The sequence below is a fragment of the Stegostoma tigrinum genome, chromosome 1, assembly GCF_030684315.1.
Source record: "Stegostoma tigrinum isolate sSteTig4 chromosome 1, sSteTig4.hap1, whole genome shotgun sequence".
Taxonomy (NCBI): Eukaryota; Metazoa; Chordata; class Chondrichthyes; order Orectolobiformes; family Stegostomatidae; genus Stegostoma; species Stegostoma tigrinum.
This window is the reverse complement of record NC_081354.1, coordinates 176,161,559-176,174,886: the sequence shown is the minus strand read 5'-3', so window position 1 is coordinate 176,174,886 and position 13,328 is coordinate 176,161,559. Positions and strand designations below refer to the sequence as shown.

The 13,328-nt window shown below is 43.2% G+C and overlaps 1 protein-coding gene across 1 annotated transcript in view; it reads right to left on the bottom strand.

The window, feature by feature from the left end:
* LOC125455339 (fatty acid-binding protein, liver-like) overlaps positions 1-13,328 on the bottom strand; it is a 21,989-nt gene extending 8,661 nt beyond the window's left edge. Inside the window, exons 1-2 of the mRNA XM_048537120.1 lie at positions 13,174-13,328; positions 6,704-6,876 (exon numbers count right to left, since the gene is read on the bottom strand). Of these exons, the coding sequence (XP_048393077.1) occupies positions 6,704-6,876; positions 13,174-13,240 (240 nt within the window). The 5' untranslated portion in view covers positions 13,241-13,328. The remainder of the gene's footprint in view (positions 1-6,703; positions 6,877-13,173) is intronic.

Sequence of the window (13,328 nt, the reverse complement as noted above, 5' to 3'; positions counted from 1 at the left end):
ATGAGAACAGCCTCAAGTCCCTCAGCCTTTCCTCGTAAGACCTTCCCTCCATACCAGGCAACATCCTAGTAAATCTCCTCTGCACCCTTTCCAAAGCTTCCACATCCTTCTTATGATGCAGTGACCAGAACTGTACGCAATACTCCAAGTGCGGCCGCACCAGAGTTTTGTACAGCTGCAGCATAAAAATTTTGATTAGGTATAACATTACTGTTGTATTTAAGGGGAATATTCATGGGAGCATCAGAGATTGTAAGAACTGCCAATGCTGGGGTCAGAGATAACATCATGAGGAGCTGGAGGAGCACAGGAGGCCAGGCAGCATCAGAGGAGCAGGAAAGTTGATGTTTCGGGTTGAGACCTTTCCCGAAACGTCAGCTTTCCTGCTCCTCTGTGCTGTCTGGCCTGCTGTGCTCCTCCAGCCTCCACACTGTGCTATCTCTTATTCCTGGGAGTATGTCCATTTAAGTTGTTAAGGTGGAATTAGAAATAATAAAAAGTTGCTCACTTTATTGAGATTGTACTATAGATCTCGTGATGGTCAGCAGGAAATTGAGAAGCAAATTTATAGGGAGATCTCAGTCAAATGTGAGAATAATAGTGTGTTAATAGTAGGGGATTTTAACTTTCTTAACATAGACTGGGAGTACCATAGTGTCAAGGGTTTGGATGGAGAGGAATTCGTTAAGTGTGTACAAGAAAATTTTCTGATTCAGTACCTACTAGAGGACGTGCAAAATGTGACCTACTCTTGGGAACTAAGGCAGGTGAGGTAACTGAAGTGTCAGTGGGGGAGCTCTTTGGGAGCCAGTTATCATAATTCTATTAGTTTTAAAACAGATATGGAAAAGGATAGACTGGATCTAGAAGTTAAAGTTCGAAATGGGAGTATGGAGAATTTCGACAGTATTAGGCAAGAGCTTTCCAAAGTTGTTTGGGAGGGGCTATTCACAGATAAAAAGATGATTGGAAAATGGGAGGCTTTCAAAAATGAGATGATATGAGTCCAGAAATATTATCTTCCTGTTAGTGTGAAGGGTAAGGCTGGTAGGTGTAGGGAATGCTGGACGACTGGAGAATTTGAGGCTCTGGTCAACATCAAGAAAGAGGCATATGGTAGGTATAACCAGCTGGAATCAAGTGAATTCCTCAAGGAGTATGAGGGTATTAAGAGTATACTCAGGGGGGAAATCAGGAGGGCAAAATGAGCACATGAGGTTGCTTTGGCAAATAGGGTTAAGGAGAATCCAAATAGATTCTATGAATATATTAAAGGAAAAAGTGTAACTTGTTAGAGAATGGCGCCCTTGAAGATCAACAAGACTGCCTGTGTCTGGAACCATAAGAGATGGTGGAGATACCAAACAAGTATTGCCATAGAATCCCTGTAGTGTGGAAACAGGTAATTTGGCCAAACAAGGATACACCAACTCTGGAAGAGCACAGCAGGCCAGGCAGCACAGAGGAGCTGGAAAGCTGACGTTTCGGGAAAGGTCCCAACCCGAAACATCAACTTTCCCGCTCCTCTGATGCTGCCTGGCCTGCTGTGTTCTTCCAGCTCCTCATGATGTTATCATGAATCCCTCCCAACCCCCCATGTTGTCCCTGTAAGCCCCATGGTTAATCCACCAAATTTACACATCCCTGGGCACTACAGACAATTTAGCATGGACAATCCACCTACCCTTCGCATCATTGGACTGTGGGAGGAAGCCAGAGCACCCGGAGGAAACCCATACAGACACAGGGAGAATGTGCAAACTCCACACAGACAGTCGTCTGAGACTGTAATTGAACTCGGGTCCCTGGCGCTGTGAGGCTGCAGCGCTAACCACTGAGTGACCGCGCCACCCTCACACCATGCCATGTCAGTATTCACTGTGAAGAAGGATATTGAAGTTACAGAAATTGCAAAAATATATTGTGATATCTTGAAAAGAGTCCATATTACGGAGGAGGAAGTGCTGGATGTCTTCAAACACATAAAGGAGGACAAATCCCAAGGCCTAACCAGGTTTAACTTCGAACTTTGTGGGAAGCAAGAGAAGAGATTGTTGAGCCCTTTGCTGAGATATTTGTATCATCAATAGCCACAGGTGAGGTGCGAGAAGACTGGAGACTGGCCTATGGAGTGCCATTAATTAAGAAAGGTGGTAAGGAAAAGTGAGGGAATTGTAGACCAGTGAGCCTTATGTGACGGGTAAGTTGTTGGAAGGGATTCTGAGGGGTAGGATTTATGCATATTTAGAAAGGCAAGGACTGATTAGAGATAGTCAACATGGCTTTGTGCAAGGGAAATAGTGCCTCTCTAATTTGATTGAGTTTTTTGAAGAAGTGACAATGAAGATTGATGAAGGCAGGGTGGTGAATGTTGCCTGTATGGACTTCATCAAGGTTTTTGACAAGGTTCTTCATGGCACACTGTGAGCAAGATTAGATCACAAGGAATCCAGAGACAGCTAGCCATTTGGGTATAAAATTAGCTTGAAGGTAGGAGACAGATGGTGGTAGAGAGTTGTTTTATGGACTAGAGACCTGTGACCAGGTATGTGCCGCAAGGATCAGTGTTGGGTCCATTGCTTTTCATCATTTACGTTAATGATTTGAATGTGAAAATCCAAGGTATGGTTAGTAAGTTTGCAGATAACACCAAAATTGGTACAGAATTGGTAGCTTGCAGAGAGACATAGATAAGCTGCAGAGCTGGGCTGAGAGGTGGCAAATGGAGTTTAATGCAGACAAGTGTGAGGTGATGCACTTTGGTAGGAGTAACCGGAATGCAAAGTACTGGGCTAATGGTAAGATTCTTGGTAGTGTAGATGAGCAGAGAGATCTCGGTGTCCATGTACACCGATCATTGAAAGTTGCCACCCAGGTTGACAGGGCTGTTAAGAAGGCATACAGTGTTTTAGCTTTTATTAATAGAGGGATCGAGTTCCGGAACCAAGAGGTTATGGTGAAGCTGTACAAAACTCTGGTGCGGCTGCACTTGGAGTATTGCATACAGTTCTGGTCACCGCATTATAAGAAGGATGTGAAAGCTTTGGAAAGGGTGCAGAGGAGATTTACTAGGGTGTTGCCTGGTATGGAGGGAAGGTCTTACGAGGAAAGGCTGAGGGACTTGAGGCTGTTTTCATTAGAGAGAAGAAGGTTGAGAGGTGACTTAATTGAAACATATAAAATAATCAGAGGGTTAGATAGGGTGGATAGGGAGAGCCTTTTTCCTAGGATGGTGACGGCGAGCACGAGGGGTCACAGCTTTAAATTGAGGGGTGAAAGATATAGGACAGATGTCAGAGGTAGTTTCTTTACTCAGAGAGTAGTAAGGGAATGGAACGCTTTGCCTGCAACGATAGTAGATTCGCCAACTTTAGGTACATTTAAGTCGTCATTGGATAAGCATATGGACGTACATGGAATAGAGTAGGTTAGATGGGCTTCAGATCGGTATGACAGGTCGGCACAACATCGAGGGCTGAAGGGCCTGTACTGTGCTGTAATGTTCTATATGTTCTATAGAACATAGAACAGTACAGGCCCTTCGGCTCACGACGTTGTGCCGAACGTTTACCCTAATCCTAAGGACTATCTAACCTCCACCCCTATCTAATACTATCATACATATGTGTATCTAATAGCGGCTTAAATGCCCCTAATGAGGCCGACTCTGCTACCCTCTCTGGTTATGCATTCCATGTTCCGACCGCTCTCTGAGTAAAGAACCTACCTCTGACGTCTTCCCTATATCTACCTCCACTCACTTTAAAACTATGCCCCCTCATAATAGCTACCTCCACTCTCGGAAAACGTCTCTGGCTGTCTACTCTATCCATACCTCTGATCATTTTGTACACCTCTATCGGGTCACCTCTCATCCTTCATTGTTCTCAAGAGAAAAGCCCCAGCTCTCTCAACCTTTCCTCGTAAGATCTTCCCTCCATTCCAGGCAGCATCCTGGTAAATCTCCTGTGCACCTTTTCCAATGCTTCCACACCTTTCCTGTAATGAGCCAACCAGAACTGGACACAATACTCCAGATGTGTCCAAACCAGGCTTTTGTATAGCTGGAACATAACTTTACGGCTCTTGAACTCAATCTGTCTATTTATAAAAGCTAACACACCATACGCCTTCTTAACAACTCTATCCTCCTGGGTGGCAGCTTTCAGGGAACTGTGGACATGAACCCCAAGATCCCTCTGCTTCTCTACACTGCCAAGAATCTTTCAGTTAACCCTGTGTGCTGCTTTCAAGTTTGTCCTTCCGAAATGAATCACCTCACAAATGTTGTGTGTATGTAGTGTATGTAATGCAAGTGCATGTAGTGGACAGTAACGAAAGTTATTGCAAAGTACAACGGGGCCTTGATCAGAGGCAGATGGAGTTCAATACAGATAAGTATGAGGTGTTGTATTTTGATAAGACAAACCAGGCCAGGGCTTATACACTTAGTGGTAGGGTCCTGGGGAGTGTTGCCAAACAGAGACCCTGGGATGCAGGTTCATAGTTTCTCAAAGGTAGAGTCACAGATAGACAGGGTGGTGAAGAAGGCATTTGGTATGCTGGCCTTTATTGGTCAGTGCATTGAGCATGGCAGTTGGAAGGTCATGTTGCAGCTGTACAGGACATTGGTGAGGCCACTTTTAGAAGACTGCAATCAGTTCTGGTCTCCCTACTATAAGAAAGATGTTGTGCAACTTGAAAGGATTCAGAAAAGATTTACAAGGATGCTGCTGGGGTTGGAGGGTTTGAGTTATAGAGAGAGGCTGAATAGGCTATGTCTATGTTCCCTGGAGAATCAGAGGCTGAGGGGTGATCATATAGTGTTTTTATAAAATCATGGATAGGGCGAATAGTAAAGGTCTTTTTCCCCAGGGTAAGGGAGTCTAAAACTAGAAGGCAAGGGTTTAAGGTGAGAAGGGAAAGATATAAAAGGGACCTAAGGTTTCATGCACGGGATGGTGTGTGCATGGGATGGGCTGCCAGAGGAAGTGGTGGAGGCTGGTACAATTACAACATTTAAAAGGCATCTGGATGTGTACATGAATTGGAAGGGTTTAGAGTGATGTGGGCCAAGTGCTGGCAAAGCGGAATAGATTACGTTGGGATATCTGGTTGGTACAGATGAGACAGGCCGAAATGGTATCTTTCCATGCCGAGCAGATTGATGACTCTCAGTGGGGAGTATTCCATCACACTTCTGACTTGTGCCAGGCTTTGGGGAGTCAAGAGGTGAGTTACCTGCCACAGGATTCCTAGCTTCTGACCTGCCCCTGTAACCACTGTGTTTATGTGGCTAGTCCAGTTCAGTTTCATGTCAGTGGGAGCCCCCTGGCTGTTGATAGCTGGTTATTGCAAAGCCATGACAGAATAAAAGTGAGCTCTGACTGAAAGCAAAACCGTGAAAAACATGAAACTGACACTAGGGGAAAGGGGTGGTGTTTATGAAAAAGGATTCCCATCTTGTCGTGTGAAGTTGCGAACTTAATGAAGGTTGTAAAGTGTCTGAACAGAAAGTGAGGTGCTGTTTGTTCAGTTTGCAGTGAGCTTCACTGTAGCTGCAGAGATGTGAGTGTGAGAACAGGGTGGGATATTGAATTGGCAAGTGATCAGAAGCTTAGGATCCTGCAGGTGGACTGAGCAAAGCAGTCACTCAGTCTGCATTTGGTTTCCATCAGAGAAAGAAATTGTGAGCAGCTACTGTAGCAAATAACATGTTATAAAGTAAATAAGCACTGGGCTCTTGCTTATCCGGCCAGCCTTATCAACCTGGTGAGGCACTGCCTCATTCCGGTACATTGCATTTTGGATTTGCTGTGTGTTTTTCACTTTGCTGATGCTTCATATAAATGCCTGCTCACTAGTCAGGCTATTCCATACAAGAACTGGAATTAATACTTTTCAATCATATAAATCATATAAAAGTTGCAGAATCTCACCCAGTTCATGTAAAAATTGTTGCATGAGTCCCGCAGGTTAAACTGACATTTGGCAAAAGAACTAAAGGCAATACCAGGAAAAGTCATTCTTATCTGTCGAGTGATTAGGGCATGGTTTGCATTGTCAAGCAGTATAGTGGAGGCCAATTCAACTGGGGCATTTGGACAGGTATGTGGATGGGGTAGGTATGGAGGGATGTGGACCAGGCAAATGGGACTGGTTTAAATTATGGAAACTGGGCAGCATGGGCAACTTGGGCCAAAAGGACTGTTTCCATGATGCAGACCTTAATGACTGCATGGCTTAAAGAAAAAAAATTGGAGGGCTACAGAAAAAGAGGGTGGGGGGGAAGGGATTGGGTGGGGAATCTAAATTGCTCTTTAAGAGAATATGCATGGCTCTTGGATGGCTGAAGGGACTCATGCTGTGCTGAAACCATCCTGTGATTCTTCCTTAGAATAGACACAGAAGAAATTGGATGCGCAGTCAGAGCAGAGAGGTTGCAATGTTATGGTGAACGATTAAGAGAGTGACACTAAGTGGTTAGCTCTTTCAAAATACTAGCGCAGTCTCATAGGCTGTAATGTTCTATGTTCTATGTAAACTTCCTTCTTTGCTGTATTTCATTATCTCAGTTTGAGCCTTTAGTTAAGAATAATAGACATATAAAATTAAGCCACAGAACTGCACAGTCAAATACAGCTAACAGCCTGAAAATTGAGCTGAATATATGCCCTTCATAGTTAATGGAGGGAAGGGTTACCTTAATTTTTTCTCCTGTGGGAGATTCTATTTCAGTCTCCTTTCCAATTGTAAACTCATTAACCAGCACTTGACTGCCCGTTGTGACGGTGATTTTAAAGTGGTCTCCAGTTTCGACAATTTCTGAAGTGCTTTTTCTGTCCTTCCCTTTTTCAATCAAATCGTCTGAGAGTCCTGGAAATTGCAGAAGATCAACAGGATTATTGATAGGAACTGACACGTTTGAATAATCAAAGACTTCACAATGGGAGAGATGGAAGTGAACAGAAGAATAGAGAGGGCCTGAAAAATTGTCAAACCAAAGGCAGAATGGGTTCAAGATTTGAATATAGCTTGAGAGATGAGATTGAGAATCGTGTAGACAAATGTAATAAAGCAAGGCTAGTGCCTCTCCCTTCACCAGTCATTCCTGGGATGGTGGGACTGATGTAGGGATAGAGACTAGATTGCTTAAAACTATATTGAATTGAGCTCAGAAGAATGGAGGAGGAGCTCATAGAAGTCTATACAATTGAACAGGGTAAGACAGGACAGAGATGTAGGAGGACATTCTTGGAGACCTGTAAGTCCAGAACAAGGAGTCACAGGGCCAGGGTATGGGGTAGGCTATTTAGGGCATGAAGAGGAGAAATTTCTTCACTTAAGAGTGGTGAGTTTGTGGAATTCTCTGTCACAGGGAACTGTTGATGCTAAAACATTGAAGACTTTCAAGAAAGATGAAGGGCTAAAAAGATCAAAGGATATGGAGAGGAATCAGACGTTAAGGTCCCCTCCCAGGGCTTGAGCTCAGAAGGTAAATGAATCAAAAGGCAAAATGAAAAATGAAAAATGAGTAATGTGATACAAGAATTTCAGTGCCAGTGTGATGCAGGAAGATTGGCCAAGTATCCCAAAGATTGTTAGATCATATTTATTTGGTTGCTTGCACCAAGCAAGGTACTGACCTTACCCAAACATCTCACACTTGTAAAACTTACAACATAGTGACCAACATAAGATGTGATTCTGCAATTTGCCCACATTTATTGGATATTCCAGAGTGTGCAGATAATTACACGGTCAATTAATTTAAGCGTATCAATCAGGTTCACAATATGACACACTCGCACATTCTTTTTATTCATTCAGAGGATGAGGGCATTGCTGGCTAGGTCAGCATTTATTGTCCATCTGAAAGAGCAGTTAATAATCAAACACATTACAATGGGTCAGGAGTCACAAGTAGGCCAAACCAGGTAAGGATAGCAGTCTTCCTCCTGGAAGGACATTAGTCAAACATAATGGATGCAACATATATTAGTAGACAGGGCCCTGATTTTTATAAAACATAGAACATAGAACATTACAGCACAGTACAGGCCCTTTGGCCCTCGATGTTGTGCTGACCTGTCATACCGATCTCAAGCCCATCTAACCTACACTATTCCATGTACGTCCATATGCTTGTCCAATGACGACCTAAATGTACTTAAAGTTGGTGAATCTATTACCGTTGCAGGCAAAGCGTTCCATTCCCTTACTACTCTCTGAGTAAAGAAACTACCTCTGACATCTGTCCTATATCTTTCACCCCTCAATTTAAAACTATGCCCCCTCGTGCTGACCGTCACCATCCTAGGAAAAAGGCTCTCCCTATCCACCCTATCTAACCCTCTGATTATTTTATATGTTTCAATTAAGTCACCTCTCAACCTCCTTCTCTCTAATGAAAACGGCCTCAAGTCCCTCAGCCTTTCCTCGTAAGACCTTCCCTCCATACCAGGCAACATCCTAGTAAATCTCCTCTGCACCCTTTCCAAAGCTTCCACATCCTTCTTATAATGCGGTGACCAGAACTGGACACAATACTCCAAGTGCGGCCGCACCAGAGTTTTATACAGCTTCACCATAACCTCTTGGTTCCGGAACTCGATCCCTCTATTAATAAAAGCTAAAACACTGTATGCCTTCTTAACAACCCTGCCAACCTGGGTCGCAACTTTCAATGATCTGTGTACATGGACACCGAGATCGCTCTGCTCATCTACACTGCTAAGAATCTTACCATTAGCCCTGTACTTTGCCTTCCGGTTACTCCTACCAAAGTGCATCACCTCACACTTGTCTGCATTAAACTCCATTTGCCACCTCTCAGCCCAGCTCTGCAGCTTATCTATGTCTCTCTGCAACCTACAGCATCCTTCGTCACTATCCACAACTCCATTGACCTTAGTGTCGTCTGCAAATTTACTAACCCATCCTTCTACGCCCTTATCCAGGTCATTTATAAAAATGACAAACAGCAGTGGACTCAACACCGACCCTTGCGGTACACCACTAGTAACTGGTCTCCAGGATGAACATTTCCCATCAACTACCACCCTCTGTCTTCTTTCAGCAAGCCAATTTCCGAACCAAACTGCTATATCTCCCACAATCCCATTCCTCCGCATTCTGTACAATAGCCTATTGTGGGGGACCTGATTGAACGCGTTGCTGAAATCCATATACACCACATCAACCGGTTTACTCTCATCTACCTGTTTGGTCATCTTCTCAAAGAACTTAAGTCAATGAAGTAGATGACAGCCATTAGCTTGTCCATTTCACAGATCAATTGCTTGACCAAATAAAGTCAAATTGCCTGGTTTAAAATTTAAAATTGAGCTGTTAATTGTCATTTGGCGCTAATGACTGCATTCTCCATGGCAATACCTCTTCCAATCAGAGTCCACTTGACAATCACTTATCATTCCCTCTCATGTAACATAGATATTGGTTCTCATTTTGAAGTTATATTCTTGTGGAATATCCTGATGAGTATCAGATGAACAGCTTTGCTCACCAATATTCAAGTACTGTGCTATCGAAGGAGTATAATTAATTTATTTGGGACTGATGAAAATTGATTCTTTATTTTTGTTCGCTTGTTAATTAGATTTTAACATCAGCTTTATAGTGGGCATTATGGCAGTTATAATATTACAACATATGTCAATCTCTGAAAGATCACAGTGTTTACTTACTCATGTTATTTACAATCAATGACACACTTTCAAAGGATAGTCAACTGTCAGATTTGGTTCTGTGACCTCTAAGGATTGAGGTTTACATACCAGAAGCATACTGAGGGACCACTGCACAGTCAGAGTTCTGCCTTTTGACAAGACTTTAAACCAAGGCCCCATTTAGTTACTTACAGCAATGTGAAAGATCCCATGCACCATTTGGAAGCAGTGCACTGCAAGGGGAAACATCCTTTCTACATTTACTTTATCACTCCCCTTTAGAAACTCACACAACTCTTAGATCTCCTCTTATTCACAGAACCAGAGATTCCCTACAATGTGGAAGCAGGCCATTTGGCCCATTGAGTCCACACAAACCCTCTGAAGAGCATCTCACCAGAACCCAACCCCCCTGCCATTTCTCTGCAATTCCTGTGGCTAGTCCACCTAGCCAGCACATCCTTGGACACTACGGGTGATTTAGCATGGTCAGTCCACCTAACCTGTGGGATCTTTGGATCTTTGGACTGTGAGAGGAAACTGGAGTATCCAGAGGAAATCCACACAGACACAGGGAGAATGTGCAAACTCACAGTCATCCGTGACTGGAATCAAATCTGGGTCCCTGGTGCTGTGAGGCAGCAGTGCTAACCATAGTGTCATCCAAAACTCTCGAGAGTATAGGCCTAAAGAGTTCAATCTTTCTTCATAAGACAAATTACTCATCTGTGGAATCTATCAGGTGAGCCTCCTCCCAACTGCCTCCAATTCAACTACATCCCTCCTCAACTAAGAGACAAAATTGTATGGAGTATTCCAGGTGTGGTCTCACTAATGCCTTGTACAGTTACAGCACCACTTTCTTACTTATATAGTGATAAATGTCAAAATTCCATTTTCTTTCCTTAGTGCCTGCTGTACCTGCATATTAATTTTCTGTGTTTCATGCACCACCCTTCAAAGTACATCAGACGGTAAAACTTTGTGAGCTATTTGGTAGTTGTGTCAATCACTATACAAAATGTTTCAGTCATGTAATGCACTCTGCTGAAGGCAGACAGGACCTTGGATTGATGAAAGAGTGTCTCAGATCATGCAGCATTCCTTCATCATGGTATTAGAGTGTCCTTTGTTTGGTGCTGGACTTGAACCAATAACCTTAACTCAGTGGTTACAGAATGACCAAAGACTGGTAACTAAACTGAAGGCAACACTTTGATTCTATTCAACTTTAACTGCTATGTCGTGACCAATAGGTATCAAATTAGGTCCGGTTGATGGAGAGCCGTCGTAATGGAGAATATTTTGATCTAATGGTCTCCTCCTAGGTTTCAATCATGTGTCTCAGATTAGACCTCCTAAAGTGTCGCTTTTTGATTTAAAGCAATTGCCTTCTTTCACTTTGGAAATTGATCAATTGGTTAGCAAGCCTTGATATTTCACTATTTGCTCAAAAGGAATAGAAGGTAGAGGTAGAAAGGTGCAGGCTTCAGGTTTCTAAACGCAATATTGAAATAAATAGATGACTGTTGGTTATTGTAGTTAAACGCATCGCATTTGTAGCTACAGATACAGATTGACAGAATATGATGAAAATAATCAATTCAGTTCAGAAGCTGAATTGCGAATTTAATAGTGCAGGGGATCCAATTTTTCAGCTAGTTAGAATGTTTCCTAAGTTTATCTGGACATATGCTAGAACTACAACAAGTGGAGAATGGAAAGGCTGTACATTAAGCTGTGAGAAAATGCCTTTAACTGTATTTGTGCACGGTCAGAACTGTTTAAAGTGGATAGAGTCATAGAGGTTCACAACATGAAAACTGGCTGTTCCCCGGATTCGAAACATTAACCCTGATTCTTTTCTTCACAGAGGCTGCCAGACCTGCTGAGCTTTTCCAGCAACTTTGTTTTTGAAATTCGACCCAACTTCTCTGTGCTGCCCAATTTTCACAATTAATCTAGTCCTATTTTCCTGCATTTGGTCCATATCCCATCCATGTACCTGTCCAAATTTTTCTTAAATGGCAAAACTGTACTTGCCTCCAAGACGACATCAGGCAGCCTGTTCCAGACACTCATCATCCTCTGAGTGAAAAAATTGCCCCACTGGGCCCTTGTGTATCTCTTCCCTCTCACCTTAAACCAATGCTGTCTAGTCTTTGACTCCCCTACTGTGGGGAAAAGCTGTCGACCACCTACCTTATCTATACCCCACATGACTTTACAGACCTCTGTAAGGCCGCCCCTCAGTCTCAACAAAGAAACAAAGAAACCTACAGCACAGGAATGGGCCCTTCGGCCCTCCAAGCCTGCGCCGATCAAGATCCTCTGTCTAACCTGTCTTCTATTTTCTAACGGTCTGTGTCCATTTGCTCCCTGCCCATCCATGTACCTGTCCAAATATATCTTAAAAGACGCTAACATGTCTGCGTCTACCATCTCCGCTGGCAACGTGTTCCAGGTGCCCACCACCCTCTGTGTAAAGAACTTTCCACGCATATCTCCCTTAAACTTTCCTCCTCTCACTTTGAACTCATGACTCCTAGTAATTGAGTCCCCCACTCTGGGAAAAAGCTTTTTTCTATCCACCCTGTCTATACCCCTCATGATTTTGTAGACCTCAATCAGGTCCCCCCTCAACCTCCGTCTTTCTAATGAAAATAATCCTAATCTACTCAACCTCTCTTCATAGCTAGCACCCTCCATACCAGGTAACATCCTGGTGAACCTCCTCTGCACCCTATCCAAAGCATCCACATCCTTTTGGTAATGTGGCGACCAGAACTGTACACAGTACTCCAAATGTGGCCGAACCAAAGTCCTATACAACTGCAACATGATCTGTCAACTCTAGTACTCAATACCCCGCCCAATGAAGGAAAGCATGCCATATGCCTTCTTGCCATATGTCTCCTATGGGGAAAAATGTCCCAGTCTATCCAGCCTCTCCTTATTCCTCCTTACAGCTATAAAGCAGGTACTTTTTTGGTAAGCTAGTTGTTTGATATCTAAGAAAGCTTATTTGTAGAATCCCTGAAAATGTGGTACTGACTCATCAACACAAGGGTTGTGCTCACGAGTTGTCTGATATGGAGCTGCTGGGATCAATCTTGGGTTTTATGTGGCATTATTACAGTTGACACAGAATTCCCTGCCTGCTCCACATCGCTCCTGGTGTTTTCTCTGCCATCGATCACAAATTCAGAGAGAAGGCAAATAGACTGACCATTCATAGCCATCACACAAGATCAGGAGCCACCTCACTTTCTCTGTATAGGAAACCAGTTTTAACTCAAACATTTTGCTAACAGTTGAAACAGTCAAGTCTTAGCCTATACAGTACGAGCAACTGAAGTTGCTTGTTTAACTTTTGGCTTGCCTAATGAACACATTTACATTGACCTCAGACACTATGTTAATACCTTAGAATTTTATGTCATGATTTGAAACACACAAGCACACTGAAAGCCTTTACACTCACCAATAGCTTTCATAAACGGTGCAAAATTCTCCTGGCTCTGTAGTTCATAATGTCCGTTGAAGGCCATTGTGGGGAAATTCTCTCTGTGTAACCCAACAAGATGAGAAAGCCTTTCTCCACTCTGCTGCCTTGCTTTATAGGGATTTCTTCAGCTG